General features: G+C 43.8%; 1 protein-coding gene across 6 annotated transcripts in view; it reads right to left on the minus strand.

Annotated features, from left to right (window-relative positions):
* The window catches only part of LOC109906299 (protein furry homolog), a 221761-nt gene that overhangs the window by 55640 nt on the left and 144640 nt on the right, over window positions 1–21481 (minus strand). For all 6 annotated transcript variants that reach the window (XM_031790359.1, XM_031790358.1, XM_031790357.1 and 3 more), the window contains exons 45-51: window positions 20577–20813; window positions 20013–20371; window positions 11880–11977; window positions 11468–11638; window positions 10996–11136; window positions 3226–3402; window positions 1751–1915 (exon numbers count right to left, since the gene is read on the minus strand). In XM_031790359.1, coding sequence (XP_031646219.1) covers window positions 1751–1915; window positions 3226–3402; window positions 10996–11136; window positions 11468–11638; window positions 11880–11977; window positions 20013–20371; window positions 20577–20813 — 1348 coding nt within the window. The remainder of the gene's footprint in view (window positions 1–1750; window positions 1916–3225; window positions 3403–10995; window positions 11137–11467; window positions 11639–11879; window positions 11978–20012; window positions 20372–20576; window positions 20814–21481) is intronic.

Below are 21481 nucleotides of genomic sequence, written 5' to 3' on the forward strand. Positions count from 1 at the left end.
ATTGTGTGCAAGTAAAAAGAGCTCTACAATACTATTATCTCAGCCTCCAGTATTTATGCTGCAGTAGTTTGTGTCAGGGGGGCTAGGGTCAGTTTGTTATATCTGGAGTACTTCTCCTGTCCTATTCGGTGTCCTGTGTGAATTTAAGTATGCTCTCTCTAATTCTCTCTTTCTTTCTCTCTCGGAGGACCTGAACCCTAGGACCATGCCTCAGGACTACATGATATGATTACTCCTTGCTGTCCCCAGTCCACCTGGCCGTGCTGCTGCTCCAGTTTCAACTGTTCTGCCTTCTTATTATTCGAACATGCTGGTCATTTATGAACATCTTGGCCATGTTCTGTTATAATCTCCACCCGGCACAGCCAGAAGAGGACTGGCCACCCCACATAGCCTGGTTCCTCTCTAGGTTTCTTCCTAGGTTTTGGCCTTTCTAGGGAGTTTTTCCTAGCCACCGTGCTTCTACACCTGCATTGCTTGCTGTTTGGGGTTTTAGGCTGGGTTTCTGTACAGCACTTTGAGATATCAGCTGATGTACGAAGGGCTATATAAATAAATTTGATTTGATTTGGCATATGAGATTAATGTATATTTTAGGTGTTTTTTTTAAAGGTGGGAACTGGGACAGAACTTGTGTTGGGAGAGAGTGGAGTTATTGACTAGACTGGTGGGGGTCGGGCGTGCAGGTGGCTCGGGCTGGCAGGTCAGTCTGACTGAAATTTGATATAGAGGATGTCTTAATAAAGTCAATCAAAAGTCAACTTAGTTTTTCAAGTTGTTCATTTGTTAGTCTATCGGTTAAAGGTCCAACAATATTTATTATTGAATTACCTTTGATCTTGTTCAGTCTAATTAATCACATTAAACATACTTAATAATGATCTCTTACCTAGCTTGATGACAGTGGGCATGTTTGCTTACTTTTTGTTCTAAATAGAGACAGCATATTGGATTGTGTAAAAATGCAAGATATGAGCTTTAGATGTCCCACTTCTAAAAACCAAAGTGGAGCCCCTGACTCTAGCTCTGGTCCAGGGGGGTGGGGGTAGTGCGCGTTTCTCCACTACTACTGGACACTACTAGTGGAGGAGTGCACACTGTGCCCTGGACCAGAGCTACATTGACTCTTACTTTTTCTGTTTGTTGTTATTTCTCACTTCCTGATCACAATAATCCTGGAGGCCAGATCTGGGTGTGCTTTAGCCAACTCCTCTGTAGTGGTCCTTGCCATGGCATACAAGAAACGTGAAGGTTTGGCTAAAGCACAAACAGGAACTAGTGACCAGGCTAGATAGAAGTAACATTCTGGAAGAGAAAGGGAGAGATTGACTTGTGAGGATTGGGGTAGGGGGTGAGACAGACCTGAGAGGACTGAAAGGGGTAGACTGACCTTGGAGGATTGGGGGAGAAGGGGGTGGTAGGCAGCCCCAGTAACCAAAAGGTTGTTGGTTCAGATCCCCGAGATGACTAGGTGAAAAATCTGTTGATTGTGCCCTTGAGCAAGGCACTTAACCATAATTGCTCCTGTAATAGCTCTGGAGAAGAGCATCTGCTAAATTACTCAAATGTAAAATGTAAGTGGGACACTAACCTGAGAGGACTGGGGGTGGAGTGGGAGACTGACATTGGAGTACTGATGGAAAAGGGGGAGAATGGGAGACACTCACCTGAAAAGACTGGGGGAGGAGGGGTGAAAGGGGAGGCTGACCTGAGAAATTGTGGGAGAAGAGGGAGAAAGGGTGACACTGACCTGAGAGGACTGGGGTATTTTCCAGCTGACTGGAACCAGGACGTTGTTGGAGGTGGAGCCCGAGGAGGTGGAGGAGGTGCTGCAGGTCACAGCGATGGCCCGGCTTTTCCCCTCCCGGCCTGGAGAACCTTGCAGCTCCTCATACCTCCTGCCAATCACTGGGGTCTACAAACACACACACACACACACACGTAGGGACCTTAGTTAGTCACACACAGAGCACAGGTTTGGAGCCGAACCGGAGTGTCTCTGCAGCAGTAAGTCCATGATTGGACAGCTCCCATTCCTCTGTTCTATGGCTGCTCCAGTCTAGCCCTCCCAGCCAGGACACGCAGCAGGCCAACTATTCAGCCGCTCATCAATATTTGAACACCTGCCAGGCAGCGTTTGTTAAGTCCTTAGCACTGTCCAATGGCAGCCGTTCATAGCCCCAGCAGCTCAATTACCGAGCAGGAGAGATTCGCACATTAGGAAAACAAGATATCCCCCAGCTTGGCTAAATTAGCTTATTCAATCCAGCTGCAGTCAATTTACACAGATTCCATGTGCCTCCGGTAACATGCTGTTCTTCTGTTGTGTTTTTCTCCCCACCCCCTTCCGTCTAAAAATACTAAGGAATTTGTCTGAGAAACGAGAGGTAAGTTTATTCAATCATTCCTCTCTAGGCTGTAATGCTCTCTGTTTGGCTGGAGCTCACTCCTTCTCCACCCCAGCCCAGTTTGAACTCTCCTCCTCCCTGATTCCCACACAAAGGACGGCAGTAGACCTGTCTGACAATATTTCCTGCCATTCATAAACCTCACAAATAGCTGCCTGTTTGGTTCCTAGACATACATAAATCATACATTTACTTCCCAGTCTGTCTGTCTGTTAGCCCTCACAACATCACTCTCTAGTCTAACTCTGCCCAGACTGGCTGGGAGTGTTTACTGTGTGTACTTTTCTAGCTTTCCTGCTAATCTACTGGGGTCATTATTAAAAGGCATAATCTGTAATTAACTGGAAGGAAAGACATGTTTCCTGTCCAAAACAGATCCAGTCATCAACAGTCTCACACCAGTACCACACCCTGGAAAACACAGGAAAAGTACAAGAAAACAAGAGACCGTAAACATTCCTCTAAGTGCCTTTCATGCTTTTAACAACAAACATTTGGCTTTGACATAAATGGCACCCTATTCCCTATAGTACACTACTTTTGACCAGAGCCCTGATCAAAAGTATTACACTGTATAGGGAATAGGGTGCCATTTGGGAAGCAGTCTTTAACACAGAACAGCTTCATGCACAGAACAAACCCTGTCTTGTCTGTGGCTTGGCTGTCAGACAGGGAGCGACAACATTACATCAGAGTGAGAGGAAGTTAGAGAGAGTGGAGAGTGAGAGAGAGAGAGAGTGGGAGAAAGTAAGACAGAGTGAGCAAAAGAGAGAGAAACAGATCAAAAGAACCCGAGAACCATTGATGTCTGACTAACCTCAGAGATGTCAAAGGTAAAGTCCAGTGTTTTCCCGGGCAGGGCTTTGGAGGAGCGCTCCCACACCTGGAGGTCCAGGTGGGCCAGCTCGCTGTGGGGGGATGTTGGCTGCACCAGGCTAGCCGACCGGGACACCACAAGCTTCAGGATGTTCAGGGCTTCCCTCCAGTGGGCCGTCTGAAGAGCGTGTGCAGACAGGGCACACACACAATGAGAGAGAGACACACAACACAGAGTCTGTGAGAAGATATCCACCATATGACGTCAAAAATGTTTTCATTTATCAAAGAAGCATAAAGCAAAGCCTCTGAGGAGAATCCGCCAGGAGAAAGGTTTCAGTGTGTGTGAGCCTGGAATGAGGGCCTGCAGCCAACACAGCAGGCTGTTTATAGAGTCATGTTGGGTGTGCCTTTAAATTTGTTGCTGAGACGCAAGACTCTGTTTTCCCTTTTTGCAGTAGTTAAAGGAATACTACATTCAGTATTCTGTTCATCATATTATTTTTCACAAGGACCAGACATTGACCACAAGCATTTCGCTACACTCGCATTAACATCTGCTAACCATGTGCATCTGCTATCCTTGACCAATAAAATTGGATTTGAACAGATTGAAATGGGTTTATAATATAGAAAGGATGTGAGAATGATTCCCGAGGGGATGAGACTGGACCGGATGAAGCCAAAGGCTGTAGATTAAGAATCAGGAAGGTGGACTCTGTAGTTTGGCTTGGAGTCTCAGGTAGACATCGTAAGGCCATGGTAATTAGGCTGCTGTGGTGATGGCAATCTTGGAGATCTTGACATAGAGTTTCATCAGATTTGAGCCAACTGTAAATGGGCCACTCAGGAACATTCACTGTCTTCTTGGTAAGCAACTACAGTGTAGATTTGGCCTTGTGTTTTAGGCTATTGTCCTGCTGAAAGGTGAATTAATCTTTCAGTGTCTGGTGTCAAGCAGACTGAACCATATTTTGCTCTTTGATTTTAACTGTGCTTAGCTATATTCTGTTTCTTTTTTATCCTGAAAAACTCCCCAGTCCTTAACTATTACACGCATACACTTAACATGATGCAGCCACCACTATGCTTGAAAATATGGAGTGTGGTACTCAGCAATGTGTTGTATTGGATTTGCCCCAAACATAACACTTTGTATTCAGGACAAAAGGTGAATTGCTTTGCCACATTTTTGCAGTATTACTTTAGTACCTTGTTGCAAACAGGATGCATGTTTTGGAATATTTTGATTCTGTACAGGCTTCTTTCACTCTGTCAATTAGGTTAGTATTGATGAGTAACTACAATTTCCATCCTCAGTTCTTATATCACAACCAGGACATTCTGTAACTGTTTTAAAGTCATTATTGGCCTCATGGTAAAATGCCTGAGCGGTTTCTTTCCTCTCCGGCAACTGAGTTAGGAAGGTCACCTGTACCTTTGTAGTCACTGGGTGTAAATAATAACTTCACCATGCTCAAGGGGATATTTAATGTCTGCAATTATTTATATTCTTTCACATTTATCAATGCCCTTTGCGAGGATTTGGAAAACTTCCCTGGTCTTTGTGGTTGAATCTGTGTTCGTACTTCACTGCTCGACTGAGGGACATTACAGACAATTGTATGTGTGGGGTACAGAGATGAGGTAGTCATTAAAAAATCATGTTCACCTCTACAGGATCGGTGGGTCCCCTACGGGAAGTAGGCTAAAGTGATTAGCATGAGGTTGTAAGTAACAAGAACATTTCCCAGGACATAGACATATGTCAAATCAAGTCAAATGTTATTGCTCACATACACATGGTTAGCAGATTTTTTATTTAAATTTAAATTTAATTTCACTTTTATTTAACCAGGTAGGCAAGTTGAGAGCAAGTTGTCATTTACAATTGCGACCAGGCCAAGATAAAGCAAAGCAGTTCGACACATACAACAACAGAGTTACACATGGAGTAAAACAAACATACAGTCAATAATACAGTAGAAAAATATGTCTATATACAATGTGAGCAAATGAGGTGAGATAAGGGAGGTAAATGCAAAAAAAAGGCCATGGTGGCGAAGTCAATACAATATAGCAAGTAAAACACTGGAATGGTAGATTTGCAGTGGAAGAATGTACAAAGTAGAGAGAAATAATGGCGTGCAATTGAGCAAAATAAATAAATTCAGTACGGGGAGAGGTAGTTGTTTGGCCTAAATTATAGATGGGCTATGTACAGGTGTAGTAATCTGTGAGCTGCTCTGACAGCTGGTGCTTAAAGCTAGTGAGGGAGATAAGTGTTTCCAGTTTCAGAGATTTTTAGTTAGTTCCAGTCATTGGCAGCAGAGAACTGGAAGGAGAGGCAGCCAAAGGAAGAATTGGTTTTGGGGGTGACCGGAGACATAAACCTGCTGGAGCGCGTGCTACAGGTGGGTGCTGCTATGGTGACCAGCGAGCTGAGAAAAGGGGGTCTTGTAGATGACCTGGAGACAGTGGGTTTGGCGACGAGTATGAAGCGAGGGCCAGCCAACGAGAGCGTACAGGTTGCAGTGGTGGGTAGTATATGGGGCTTTGGTGACAAAACGGATGGCACTGTGATAGACTGCATCCAATTTATTGAGTAGGGTATTGGAGGCTATTTTGTAAATGACATCGCCGAAGTCGAGGAACGGTAGGATGGTCAGTTTTACAAGGGTATATTTGGCAGCATGAGAGAAGGATGCTTTATTGCGAAATTGGAAGCCAATTCTAGATTAACTTTGGATTGGAGATGTTTGGTGTGAGTCTGGAAGGAGAGTTTAGTCTAACCAGACACCTAGGTATTTGTAGTTGTCCACATATTCTAAGTCAGAACCGTCCAGAGCAGTGATGTTGGACGGGCGGGCAGGTGCAGGCAGCGATCGGTTGAAGAGCATGCATTTAGTTATACTTGTATTTAAGAGCAATTGGAGGCCACGGAAGGAGAGTTGTTAACACAGTGTCCAAAGAAGGGCCAGCAGTATACTGAATGGTGTCGTCTGCGTAGAAGTGGATCAGAGACTCACCAGCAGCATCATTGATGTATACAGAGAAGAGAATCGATCCAAGAATTGAACCCTGAGGCACTCCCATAGAGACTGCCAGAGGCCCGGACAACAGGCCCTCCGATTTGACACACTGAACTCTATCAGAAAAGTAGTTGGTGAACCAGGAGAGCCAATCATTTGACGAACCAAGGCTATAGAGTCTGCCGATGAGGATGTGGTGATTGACAGAGTCGAAAGCCTTGGCCAGATCAATGAATACGGCTGCACAGTATTGTCTCGTATCGATGGTGGTTAAGATATCGTTTAGGACCTTGAGCATGGCTGAGGTGCACCCATGACCAGCTGAAACCAGATTTCATAGCGGAGAAGGTATGATGGGATTCGAAATGGTCGGTAATCTGTTTGTTGACTTGGCTTTCGAAGGCGTTAAAGGCAGGGTAGGATAGATATAGGTCTGTAGCAGTTTGGGTCAAGAGTGTCTCCCCCTTTGAAGAGGGGGATGACCACAGCTGCTTTCCAATCTTTGGGAATCTCAGACGACACGAAAGAGAGGTTGAACAGGCTAGTAACAGGGGTTGCAACAATTTCGGCAGATCATTTTAGAAAGAAAGGGTCCAGATTGTCTAGCCCGGCTGATTTGTAGGGGTCCAGATTTTGCAGCTCTTTCAGAAGATCAGCTGACTGGATTTGGGAGAAGGAGAAAATGGAGAAGGCTTGGGCGAATTGCTGTGGGGGGTACAGTGCTGTGGACCGGGGTAGGGGTAGCCAGGTGGAAAGCATGGCCAGCCGTAGAAAAATGCTTCTTGAAATTCTCAATTATTGTGGATTTATCGGTGGTGACAGTGTTTCCTATCCTCAGTGCAGTGGGCAGCTGGGAGGAGGTGTTCTTATTCTCCATGGACTTTAATGTAGGCAGCAGCCTCTTGAGTTAGTTATTGCTGTTTAGCAGTCTGATGGCCTTGAGATATAAGCTGTTTTTCAGTCTCTCGGTCCCAGCTTTGATGCACATATACTGACCTCGACTTCTGGATGGTAGCAGTGTCAACGGGCAGTGGCTCGGGTGGTTGATGTCCTTGACGATCTTTTTGGTCTTCCTGTGACATTGGGTGCTGTAGGTATCATGGAGGACAGGTAGTTTGCCCCCGGTGATGCGTTGTGCACCACCCTCTGGAGAGGTTGAGGGCGTACCAGGCTGCGATACAGGATGCTCTCGATTGTGCATCTGTAAAAGTTTGCCAGGGTTTTGGGTGCCAAGCCAAATTTCTTCAGCCTCCTGAAGTCCACAATCATCTCCTTTGTTTTGTTGACGTTGAGTGAGAGGTTGTTCTCTGAGGCTGACCGGAACATATCCCAGTCCGTGTGATCAAAACAATCTTGAAGCGTGGCTTCCGATTGGTCAGACCAGCGTTGAATGGTTCTCGTCACTGGTACATCCTGTTTGAGTTTCTTCCTATAAGACGGTAGGAGCAAGACGGCGTTGTGGTCGGATTTGCCGAAGGGAGGGTGGGGGAGGGCTTTGTATGCATTGCGGAAGTTAGAATAGCAGTGATCGAGTGTATTACCCCGCAAGTAACACAATCAATATGTTGATAGAATTTAGGTAGCATTGTTCTCAAATTTGCTTTGTTAAAGTCCCCAGCTACAATAAATGCACCCTCAGGATATATGGTTTCCAGTTTACATCGAGCCCAGTGAAGTTTCTTGAGGGCCGTTGTGGTGTCTGCTTGTGGGGGAATGTACACAGCTGTGACGATAAGTGATGTGAATTCTCTTGGAAGGTAATATGGCCGGCATTTGATTGTAAGGAATTCTAGGTTGGGAGAGCAGAAGGACTTGAGGTCCTGTATGTTGTTATGTTGTTATGATTACACCATGAGTCGTTAATCATCTCTGTCGGCGCGATGCATGGAGAAGCCCGGTGGCTGAACCAATTCCAACAACATATCCCGAGATAACATTCTCTCTTTTACGGAAACATGGCTACAATCTCTGATGTCTCTCTGGAAGGCAAACCTTGCTCAAATTTCGTCTACCTTGTTGTCAAGAGACTGAACATTGGCGAGACGTATACTCGGGAGCATTGGGCGATTTGCGCGTCTACGGAGCTTGACCAGGAGGTCGCTCCACCTGCGGCGTCGTTGTTTTGGGTCGACTTCTGGGATTAGATCCATTGTCCTGGGTGGTGGTCCAAACAGAGCATCCGCTTCGGGAAAGTCTTATTCCTGGTCGTAATGTTGGTAAATTGACGTCGCTCTTAAATCCAATAGTTATTCCCGGCTGTATGTAATAAGACTTAAGATTGCCTGGGGTAACAATGTATGAAATAATACATTGTAGAGTTTCCTAAGGACTCGAAGCGAGGTCTGATATTGGCAGAAAGCTTAAATTCTTGTTAATCTAACTGCACTGTTCAATTTATAGTAGTTATTACAGTGAAATAATACCATGCTATTGTTTGAGAGGAGTGCACAGTTATGTATTAAATGTATTAATAAACCAATTAGGTACATTTGGGCAGCCTTGATATAACATTTTGAACAGTGATGCAATGGTTCATTGGATCAGTCTAAAACTAGTTGCCAAAATCTAAATTGACACTGGGCTGGAATAATACATTATGGCCTTTCTCTTGCATTTCAAAGATGGTGCAAAAGAAATACAAAAAAGCACGTGTTTTTTTTCTTTGTATTATCCTTTACCAGATCTAACGCGTTATATTCTCCGCATTAATTTAACATTTCCACAAAAAGTGTTTCCTTTCAAATGGTATCAAGAATATGCATATCCTTGCTTCAGGTCCTGAGCTACAGGCAGTTAGACTTGGGTATGTCATTTTGGCAATTTAAAAAATATATATTATGTGAAGCTTATTTTTACTCCTAAACATATTTAGGCTTACCATAACAAAGGGGTTGAATACATATTGACTCAAGACATTTTAGCTTGTCATTTTTATTTATTTATAAACATTTTTAAAAACATAATTCCACATAATTCCACTATTTGCCTGTAGTTATTAAACTCTGCCTGATGGACCCATGGGTTGAGACACACTCTGTCATATCCAGGATTGTCATGCACTCCACTTGTCCTGCCACCTGACTACATTGTCCATAACCTGTAATACATTACATAGATGGAAGAATTTCATCACCCACTGGAGACTTGAAGACAGAACCTCACCCAGAGAGCTGTGCATGTCAGTATATGGTTAGACAGCCAAATCCTTAGATTTGGCCAAATAGACAAATAGAATGCCATTCTAGTTGTACTCTATACACAACTTATTTGTATTTGCTAGGTATGTGTAGGCATACTGTCTTTGTAAGCGCATCAATATGATATTTACAACATAAAATGATTTGTCTTTGTAACAGAAACACACTCATACATTTGTAGTAGATAAATGTATCTACATTAAATCTGGGCATTGTTTGTGCAATGTCCACATGTAACGTAAACTCACCCCATTCCGTACAAATGTGCGCAACCGCGACATTCAAATGAGGCTGCAAAGAAAACTAATGGGACTGTAGCGACTGTGTTGACTTAAGTCTGGGGTGTGAATTACGTTTCTATTCAAGCATTGATCAACATGGTAATGGCTTTATAGTATTGGAGAAAAGTTGAAAAAAATGGACCATGCGTTACATCGTGACGTTTCATGCCGTAAAGTACAGCACGCGTAAAGCAACTATTGCTGTCTTACAATCTCTCCACCAGGTGTAGCACTTCTCTCATCGTTTAAAAACAGGAAATGGACAGTGACGGGGGTAAGGGGGGATACCTAGTCATTTTTTGCGTCGTCACCGCAAGCGATCATGACTCTCAAAAGCCAATGTTTACTTCTGAAGATCACTTTAGCACCGCCCTAAAAACCCAATTCATGACACATTATATAAACTCTTTATAGTGTTTTATTTACATTTAGAAGGCGATAAGGTGATAAGTTGGACAGATCGAGTGAAAAAAAGCCATTTCCCCACACGACATTCCCCTTCTCACTATCACACATTAGTTTGCTTCCCCACCTGCCATTTTTAAAAAGACTCGACGGAGCTCATTGCCTTCTTGAATCATGCAGAAACGGGCATCGTGGAGGTCTCGTCAATGATTTTGTTGGAAAGGGGAGAAATTGTGCTTTACAATGGTATTGACATTACAGTCGATCTGGAAGTATTACGTTTTTTGGGCGCTAAAATAAGGTCAATTGTACGGACCAAGGCGATGTAACAAGAGTGAGTTAGTTTACGTTAGCCTACACCTGTAGGGACATCAGTAGTTCCGTCAAGGATCTAACAGCTGACTTAAGGGGAGACGAGACAAGACACAACTAGCCAGTTATATGTAGTATATTGTGATGTAAAACAGCAGAGCTGACTTAAGAGCGGGCATTCAAGTCGCAGTTGATACCGTTTTCATAGTAACATGTTTTAACACAACATGATGAACATTTGATACTAAGTTGCAAGCTACTTTCATAGCAAGATGTTGTAGAACGATTGTGTTAGGAAACTAAATCCAGACACTGGCTCTTGCTACAGTATCTTCCATAATGGATTTGACAGAGAAATATCAGCTAGATAGGCTAGCCAGCTGCAGCTATCTCCAAGCTATGCGAGCTAGCTGCTGTCAGCTTGGCTAAACACAAGGTCAGCAGAGGCTTTAGCCATCTTGAAATGGCCCGTCAGTCAGGAGGGGAGAAGTCCTCAACTTCAAAACGTATTATTTCACTAATAACAACGTCATGTTCCTCTCACCTGGACAAACTTCTCAATGGTCTTGAGGACCTCCATATTGAATGGCTTGGCCTGAATGACTGACAGGTCCATGTGACTCAGCAGGCTGTAGATGATCTGGAGCAAGGTCTGCTGCATGCTGGGTAGACCCTTCTCCAACAACTGGCCAATCAGAACACACTCACAGTTAATGACACAGTCTGAAATGGATGGTTAGCCCTACATTGATCGATTTAATCCATTGATCCATATTACTCGAGGAGAAACTTAATTTATGCATCAGAAACTCTTAAGGATAATTCACACTATAGGGCTGACCTGAACAGCACTATACTGGCTCAGATATTTTCTTCTCACATTGTCCTTTCCTGCACGGTTCCAGCAACTAACCAGGCCAGCCCTGTACAGTTCGTCTTGAACTGGATTGGTTTGGCCCTATAGTGTGAATCAGGCTTAAGAGGAGTATGGTTATCCATAGAACAGCCATACAGACCTCGGCCATGTAAGTGACCATGTTGAGGGTGATCTCGGAGAAGGCCTCGTGGAGATAGCGACAGACGACGTTGACCCAGGAGAAGCAGTTCCGGGTGTACGAGTGTGTTTTGTACAGGGTCATCACATGGGCCAAGTTGGACAGTTTCGAATTCTTCTCCTCTAAGCATACCTGGCCATCCAAGCAGAAATCAAATACTAAATATTTACGGTACATATTGGCAATGAATCATAAATAATGAATTAGATTGACATGAATTCAATTCCAAAATGACCAAGAGTACATTTATATACTTTATATAGACTTAATTTCTGGAGAAAATTGACCTATTTCACCTCATTTTGCATGTGTAAAGTCCTCGTTTATCTATTAAATAACGCACATTGACTGGAAAGTTGACGAGGAGACTAACCTGAGCTATTCTCTGCGCCACGTCTTTACAGAACTGGGATGGGCCGTCGAAGTTCTGGACCAGATGTGGCAGCAGACAGAGAACGTTCAGAGGAAAACCTGGGGAACAAGAGAAATAGGGCTTCCATTTCACTCAAAAATGATAAATAATAATTAATAACAATATTTCATTTATAACTCGCTTTTTATTGAAAGAAAATCAAAGTGCTACAGTGACGGCATGAAATGAGAGACAGACACAAAGAACCAACTGACGCGGCTGAGCATGTGAACGAAGAAGACGCTCTTGGACGAGGCTCCTACGCATGAGTTAATTTAGCCAAATTTGTACTTTGCATTTCACTTTCTTACATATCACATTCGAGTGATGAATTTGTAAGTTATCTTTTTGATTCAAATGTCACACGATCTGAGGAGCAGAAGACCTGTCACTAACGTTTGAACCTCGATGGCAAACGTGAATGGTAATGGCGCCGACTCCAGTCCAACCGATACGGAGTCTCATGCGGTCACACTCCACACAGATTTTCAGAACCTCCGTACGGTTCTGATCTCGGAAATTACAGCTACCATTGCCACTCAGCTGAAAACTGCCATCGATGCTGCTCTGACCCCCTTCACTGCTGTCCTTGGTGTCCGAGCTGCTGTGGATGAACAAGGCCACTGACTTGACGGCTTTGAACATGACTTGTGTGACTACCATAAACACATAGTAGCCCTTGAGAGAACGGTCGCCCGTCTGAGCTACGATAACCATAAGGTGCTGGGGGTCCATAGCCCCAGCTGGCGGAGATGACAACGCCAAGCCTAGAGTGTTTATCGTCTGTTTTCACTACAACTGTGACAAGGAGCACATCCTCCAGAGGCAGGGCAGAGACCAGCTACACTTCTGTGGATGCAAGGTGTTCATCTTTCCTGACCTCAGCTCGAGTGTCACCAAGAAGAGAGCTAAATTCCTCGATGTGAAACGCAACCTTTATCAGAAGAGAAATTCTCACTCTGCTCCCCTGCTCGTCTCCACGTTCAACATACCGGAGGGAAGGCTAAAGTTTGACTCCCACGAGGATGCCAAGCGTTGGTTCAACAGTCACTTCTGATATATTGGATCTATGACCTACTCTTTTGCCAGGTAGCATGCATAGCCTAGTCTAGCCTACCTTCCAAGTCGAAGAGATGTTTTGATTTTTACAGCAGGGCTTTTTTCCCCCTGTTGCTACTCTGCAGAAACACCATTGAACTCTGATAAAAATGATGACTACTGTCTTGTGTGGTTGTTATTAAAGCTACACGTTTGGGAGGTCTTTTTTATTTGGCTAGATGGCTAGCGAAGTAATGCATGGCTACAAATCCAGGCTTTTGCAGAGCTTTCCTTTTTTAGTTTTTTCATCTAGATACTTACTGAAGGACTTTTGACCCCTTTACTACGCCCCATTAATCATTCATACATGTACAGACACTTGTTTTGTTGACATTGAGTGAGAGGTTATGTTCCTGGCACCACACTCCCAGGGACCTGACCTTCTCCCTGTAGGCTGTCACGACATTGTTGGTAATCAGGCCTACAACTGTTGTGTCAACAAAACTTGATGATTGAGTTGGGTGAACAGGGAGTACAGGAGGGGGCTGAGCAAACACCCTTGTGGGGCCCCAGTGTTGAGGATCAGCGAAGTGCACGTGTTGTTTCCTTCCTTCACCACCTGGTGGCGGCCCATCAGGAAGTCCAGGAACCAGTTGCACAGGGCGGGGTTCAGACCCAGGGCCACAAGGTTAATGATGAGCTTGGAGGGTACTACGGTGTTGAATAGGTATTCCTCTTGTCCAGATGGGATAGGGCAGTGTGCAGTATGATGGCGATTGCATCGTCTGTGGATCTATTGGGGCAGTATGCAAATTAGAGTGGGTCTAGGGCGACAGGTCGGGTGGAGGTGATATGATCCTTGACTAGTCTCTCAAAGCAATTCATGATGACAGAAGTGAGTGCTACAGGGCAATAGTCAGTTACCTTTGTTTTCTTGGGTACAGGAACAATGGTGGAAATCTTGAAGCATGTGGGGACAGCAGACTGGGATAGGGAGAGATTGAAAATGTCCGTAAACACTCCAGCCAGCTGGTCTGCGCGTGCTCTGAGGACGCGGCTAGGGATGCCGTCTGGGCCGGCAGCCTTGCGAGGGTTAACACGCTTAAATGGCTTACTCATGTCGGCCATGGAGAAAGGAGAGTCCACAGTCCCTTGGTAGCGGGCGAAGAAGGTGTTTAGCTTGTCTGGAAGCAAGACGTCGGTGTCCGCAACATGGCTGGTTTTCCCTTTATAGTCCGTGATTGTCTATAGACCCTGCCACATACGTCTTGTGTCTGAGCCGTTGAATAGCGTCTCCACTTTGTCTCTATACTGACGTTTTGCCTGTTTGATTGGCATACGGATGGAATAACTACACTGTTTTATTCGGCCATACTCCCAGTCACCTTGCCATGGTTAAATGTGGTGGTTCGCGCATTAAATTTTGCGCACTGCTGCCATCTATCCATGGTTTCTGGTTAGGGTAGGTTTAATAGTCACAGTGGGTACAACATCTCCAATACACTTCCTGATAAACTCAGTCACCGTATCCGTGTATTCGTCAATGTTATTCTCAGAGGCCGCCCAGAACATATCCCAGTCCGCGTGATCAAAACAATCTTGAAGCGTGGATTCCGATTGGTCAGACCAGCGTTGAATAGTCCTTAGCATGGGTACTTCCTTTTTGTGTTTCTGCCGATAGGAAGGGAGGAGCAAAATGGAGTCGTGATCAGATTAGCCTAAGGGAGGGCGGGGGAGAGCCTTGTAGGCATCCCGGACATTGGAGTAGCAGTGGTCGAGTGTTTTTAGCAGCGCAAGTACTACAGTCAATGTGTTGATAGAACTTCGGTAGCATTTTCCTCAAATTTGCTTTGTTTAAATTCCCAGCTACAATAAATGCGGCCTCGGGATATGTGGTTTCCAGTTTGCATAAAGTCCAGTGAAGTTCCTTGAGGGCCGCCGTGGTATCGGCTTGAGGGGGAATATACAAGGCAGTTACTATAACCGAAGATAATTCTCTTGGGAGGTAATACGGTTGGCATTTGATTGTGAGGTATTCTAGGTCGGGTGAACAAAAGGACTTGAGTTCCTGTATGTTATCACAATCACACCATGAGTGGTCAATCATGAAAACCCCTGCTTCTTCCGGGAGAGATATTTATTCCTGTCTGCGCAATGAACTGAGAACTCAACTGGCTGTACGGACTCATACAGTATATCCCGAGAGAGCCATGTTTCCGTGAAACAGAGTATGTTACAACCCTGAGCTTGTCAACTTTATTATCCAGAGACTGAACATTAGTGAGTAACATACCAGGAAGCGGTGGGTGGTGTGCGTGCCTCATGAGTCGGACTAAAAGTCCACTCCGAATACCTCCTCTACGCCGGCTTTTTTTTGGATCAGCCTCTGGGATAAGTTCAATTGCTCTGGGGAGTATGAACTGGTCGTAATGCTGGTGAGTTACAGCCGCTCTGATATTCAAAAGTTCTTCCCGGCTGTATGTAATAACACAAAGACATTTCTGGGATAATAATGTAAGAAATAACACACAAAAAATATATACTGCAAAGTTGCCTAGCAGCTAGAAGCACAGCTGCCCTATCTGTCGGCACCATCTGTTGACCTACTTTTCCGTTTTGTGAATGCCTTTTCAAATGTATTTCACTGTTTGTGCTACGGAGCCTCTCCGTGTTAGGATAGGAAGGTTTTCTGTTTATTCATATGCATCAAAGCATTCCATTCGCTGAGGAAGGAGACTTTGGGTTTGGGTGAAAGGGGAGGGGGACCTTTTGTTTCTTTTCTTTTTATTTGATAAAATATAATAATAATAATATATATATATATATATATATATATATACACACACTTTGTTGCATTTTTCATCAGTTCTCTATTTTATCTTTATCTTTTTTCCTTTCAATATTTTAGATGGTGAATAGGTAGGCCTAATTCTATAAAGTTTTTATCTTGGAATACTAAAACAATGAATAATTCTGTCAAGAGGTTTTCTCCCCTTTGAAAAAGCTAAAAGCAGATGGGGTATTTCTACAAGAGACCCATTTGCTCATTAAAGATCACTCAATGCTACAAAACTCCAGGTTTAGGCAGGTTTTCCATTCAGACTTTAACTCCATAGCCAGAGGGGTTGCAATTTTGGTTAGTAAAATAACACACTTCAGAAAGTAATGGGAGACATTTAATAATAATTGGCACCATTTGGCAAACTCTTGCAGTACTGGTCAATATATATGCTGAATGTTAAATGGGTTGCTGGGGAAAATCCCTTCTCTGAACACCCATCTTTTGATAATAGGCGGGGATCTGAATTGTGTTATTAGCCAGGCTTTAGACCGCTCCAAACCCAGAAATATGTCTCCTTCTGCTATGTCAAAGTCCTTCTCATATTTTATGGTTCAGAATGGGTGTACAGATCCCTGGAGATTTCAGAATCCCCAGGCAAGAGAGTATTCTTTCTTTTCACATGTACACCATTATTTTTCTCGTATTGACTATTTCTTTATTGATCATAATTTACTTCCAAATGTCACCTCTTCTGAATATTTCCCATTGTAATTTCTGACCATGGACCTTTAGCCCTCGACAAACTCATACTCCTCTCTGTTGGAGATTCAATTCTCTTCTCATGTCTGATGCAAACTTCTGTAATGTTATCTCCACTTCTATTGATCATTTTATTTTGTGGAATGAGGTAGGATGGACAGGTAGGGAGGGGTTGGATGTGTGAAGGGAGTAAAGGTGGTTGGGATATGGTAAAGTCTTTGTACTTACATTGATATACATTTTGGAAAACTTTAATAAAAACATGTCACCCGTTTCAGGAAACTAGGCTTATGTTGCGGGTCAGTACTTCACAGGAGAGCCGTTTGAATATAGGGCAACCGAGGGCAACCACGGCATCCGACAGGAGACTAGTCCATCCATGATGTGTCCAACATCCCAAACCATCTCAATTGGGTGGAGGCTGGCTGGATTGTGGAGGCCAGGTCATCTGATGTAGCACTCAATCACTCTCCTTCTTGGTCAAATAGCCCTTACACAGCCTGGAGGTGTGTTGGGTCATTGTCCTGTTTAAAAACAAATTATAGTCCCACTAAGAGGAAACCAGATGGGATGGTGTATCACTGCAGAATGCTGTGGTAGCCATGCTGGTTAAGTGTGCCTTGAATTCTAAATAAATCACTGACAGTGTCAGCAGCAAAGCACCATCACTCCTCCTCCGTGCTACACGGTGGGAACCACACATGCAGCGATCATCCGTTCACCTACTCTGCGTCTCACAAAGACACAGCGGTTGGAACCAAAAATCTAAAATTTGGACTCAGACCAAAGGACAAATGTCCACCGGTCTAATGTCCATTGCTGATGTTTCTTGGACCAAGCAAGTCTCTTCTTCTTATTGGTGTCCGTCCTTTAGTAGTGGTTTCTTTGCAGGAATTCGACCATGAAGGCCTGATTCAAGCAGTCTCCACAGAACAGTTGATGTTGAGAAGCTGAACAGTTGATGTTGAGATGCAATTTCTGAAGCTGGTGACTCTTATGAACTTATCCTCTACAGCAGAGGTAACTCTGGGTCTTCCTTTCCTGTGGCGGTCCACATGAGAGCCAGTTTCATCATAGCGCTTGATGGTTTTCATGACTGCACTAGAAGAAACATTGAAAGTTATTGACATTTTCCGCATTAACTGACCTTCATGTCTTAACTTCTTGGATATAGGGGGCGCTCTTTTAATTTATGGATAAAAAAACATTCCCGTTTTAAACAAGATATTTTGTCACGAAAAGATGCTCGACTATGCATATAATTGACAGCTTTGGAAAGAAAACACTCTGACGTTTCCAAATCTGCAAAGATATTATCTGTGAGTGCCACAGAACTGATGCTACAGGCGAAACCAAGATGAAATTTCAAACAGGAAATGCCCCAGATTTTGAATGCACTTTGTTCCAATGTCTCCTTATATGGCTGTGAATGCGCAAGAAATGAGCCTACACTTTCTGTCGTTTCCCCAAGGTGTCTGCAGCATTGTGACGTATTTGTAGGCATATCATTGGAAGATTGACCATAAGAGACTACATTTACCAGGTGCTCCGGTTGGTGTCCTCCGTTGCAATTATTGCGTAATCTCCAGCTGCGTGTATTTTACCATTTGCTTCAGAGGAGAAACCAAACTGCCACGAATGACTTATCGTCGAATAGATATGTGAAAAACACCTTGAGGATTGATTCTAAACAACGTCTGCCATGTTTCTGTCGATATTATGGAGTTCATTTGGAAAAAAGTTCGGCGTTGTAATGACTGAATTTTCATTTTTTTTCTTAGCCAAACGTGATGAACAAAACGGAGCGATTTCTCCTACACAAATTATATTTTGGGAAAAACTGAACATTTGCTATCTAACTGAGAGTCTCCTCATTGAAAACATCTGAAGTTCTTCAAAGGTAAATTATTTTATTTGAATGCTTTTCTTGTTTTTGTGAAAATGTTGCCTGCTGAATGCTAGGCTTAATGCTATGCTAGCTATTAATACTCTTACACAAATGCTTGTGTAGCTATGGTTGAAAAGCATATTTTGAAAATCTGAGATGACAGTGTTGTTAACAAAAGGCTAAGCTTGTGAGCCAATATTTATTTCATTTGCGATTTTCAAAAATAGTTAACGTTGCGTTATGGTAATGAGCTTGAGGCTATAATTACGCTCCAGGATACGGGATTGCTCGACGCAACAGGTTAAAGTAATGATGTAATTATTTGAGCTGTTCTTGCCATAATATGGACTTGGTCTTTAACCAAATAGGGCTACCTTCTGTATACCACCCCTACCTTGTCACAACACACCTGATTGGCTCAAATCAGGTAAGGTGGAATGAATAAGGTGGAAAGAAATTCAATTAACAGGCACACCTGTTAATTGACATGCATTCCAGGTGACTACCTCATGAAGCTGGTTGAGAGAATGCCAAGAGTGTGCAAAGCTGTCATCAAGGCAAAGGGTGGCTACTTTGAAGAATCTCAAATATAAAATGTATTATATATTCATGATTCCATATGTGTTATTTCATAGTTTTGATGTCTTTACTATTATTTTACAATGTAGAAAATATACAAAATAAGGTGTCAAAACTTCTGACTGGTACTGTAGCTAGCAAGTTAGCTTGGGTGCTTGACTGCTGTTTGTACAGAACGCTCGGATCAACCAGAGATGAATTTGGCTAAAGCTTAAGAAGATGTGAACAATGCTGAATGGCTGTAGACAAAGAAGGGCTCTCCATTAGTACAAAAACACTCAAAAGTGGGTTAACAAGTTCAAAGCAAAATTACTTTCCCTATGTTCCTCAACTGTAGTGTATGATATACCATTTTGTAGCTCTAAGTCTCTACTTTCATCCAATGTAAAAAACACAATTTCAAATTTTGATCCATAAGACCGATTTGAGCTGGTCGGTCACAGCAAGGAGGCCTACAAACCTGACTCAGTTACACCAGCTCTGTCAGGAGGAATGGGCCAAAATTCACCCAACTTATTGTGGGAAGCTTGTGGAAGGCTACCTGAAATGTTTGACCCAAGTTTAAATTGTTTAAGGCAATACTACCAAATTCTAATTGAGTGTATGTAAACTTCCGACCCACTGGGAATGTGATGAAAGAAATAAAAGCTGAAATAAATCATTCTCTCTAATATTATTCTGACATTTCACATTCTTCAAATAAAGCGGTGATCCTAACTGACCTGAAACAGGGAATGTTTACTGTCAAGAATTGTGAAAAACTGAGTTTAAATGTATTTGGCTAAGGTGTATGTAAACTTCCGACTTCAACTGTAGCTCAGTACTAGGATTATTTATTTTATTCAGTCATTATCTTTATCAAGGGTGTCGATTATTTCAGACTCCACCGTACATACTGTATATACCAATTAGCAGACATGGTATCCAAAGAGACTTCCAGTCATGCATTTATAATATGGGTTCCGCAAGCTGAAATTTAAGCCTTTACCATATCGTTGCAAGTGCCATGCTTTACCAATTGAGTCACACGGGACTACAGATAACATACCTATGGCTTGTGAGGTGTCCACCACGGGCACCCGCGAGACAGGCGTGAGCTGGCAGAAGATGTGCAGGGTGAGGTCGGTGGTGGAAGTGGACGTGAAGCCCTTGAGGAGCAGCTGCTGGAGTCCGGCGAAGCCACTCCACCTCAGCTGGCCCTGCAACTTCTCCAGCCGCTCCCTGTTCTCCTGCTTGTCCAGGGCCACGTGGGCCAATAGCTTGAGGAGCAGCCGCAGGGACATCTGGTACTCAAACTCAAAGTCTGACTCCATCAGGGACACAGCAACCCAGAAGATGGTGGCCAGCAGGTTGGACGGGTGGTTGACGTTGGCTGGGTCACTCGGGGGCTCTTTGGAAGAGGACGGACTGCGGAGGAGAGTAATGCGTTTATTTATTTTAGGCTTTCTATCCCAATAGATGCCCCTTGTGGCACCCCCAAGCCTTTGCCAAATTTTCAAACGTTTTACCAAGGTGTATCCTTATGAACATGACCTCAAACCGACTGGGAGATGCCAAATGAAAGGATTCATAAAAAGTGCTGTAGTCTACTTGGCTACTTGCTGTCCCCTACCTGCGGTTCTTGGTCAGCCCTCCCTGCTGGGTGCAGGCCTGGACGCGGTCCAGTGTAGCGCTGCGAGGAGGGTCGGATGAGAAGTCAGCCTCACCAAACCTCTTGGGGACGGAGTAGCTCCTCTGGTGACGGCTGCGCTCGGCTGTCCCCAGACCCTGCTGGAACAGGTTCAGCTGCCCCGTGCTCTTCCTGTTGGACACCAGCTTCCCACTGGTAAGGAAGTCTGGGGAGGATGCCCTGGAGAGCCAATAAGAGACTAGCGATGAGTTGAAACCCTTAACAACCTGCCATACAAATACCTAATAAAGGATTGGCGTACTCAACTTTAAATTGTTTGAACAAACAGCTTTGGGTGCTGGGTTGTAAGGTCGTAAGTGATAATAGATGTGTGAACTCTGTTGATACAGCTACTACATTTTGTATATTCTTATTCCTCTCCATTCCTTATTCCATTAGGAATGTTGTGGAATTGTTAGATATTGCTACACTGTCGGAACTAGAAGCACAAGCATTTCGCTACACTTTCAATAACATTTGCTAACCATGTGTATGTGACCAATAAATTGTGATTTGTTGCTGCAGCTACTACTTTCTGTTTCACTATTGGTTCACTCTACTGATTCAGTCTGAACCTTCTCCAATAAAGGGGCACTTGGACAGGCTTGAAAGTAGCTAGTCCAATCAGTGTCCTCTTAGCAACTGTGGGTGGGTTTAGCTTATGTTGCATTTGGAGAACATCAAAAGATTTGGACTTCGGATTGGTTGAAGGTGATCCATTTGCAGACTTAGTCTTGTTTTATAACGCCAGTAATTACAGCCATTCTTACAGCCAGAACAGTGTGGGTTCCAGGCGAATATAAAGGTCCATTACCTGATCTAGTGGTAGTGCTTCCGCCCCCAGACCA

Source organism: Oncorhynchus kisutch, linkage group LG15 (genome assembly GCF_002021735.2).
Source record: "Oncorhynchus kisutch isolate 150728-3 linkage group LG15, Okis_V2, whole genome shotgun sequence".
NCBI classification, from domain to species: domain Eukaryota; kingdom Metazoa; phylum Chordata; class Actinopteri; order Salmoniformes; family Salmonidae; genus Oncorhynchus; species Oncorhynchus kisutch.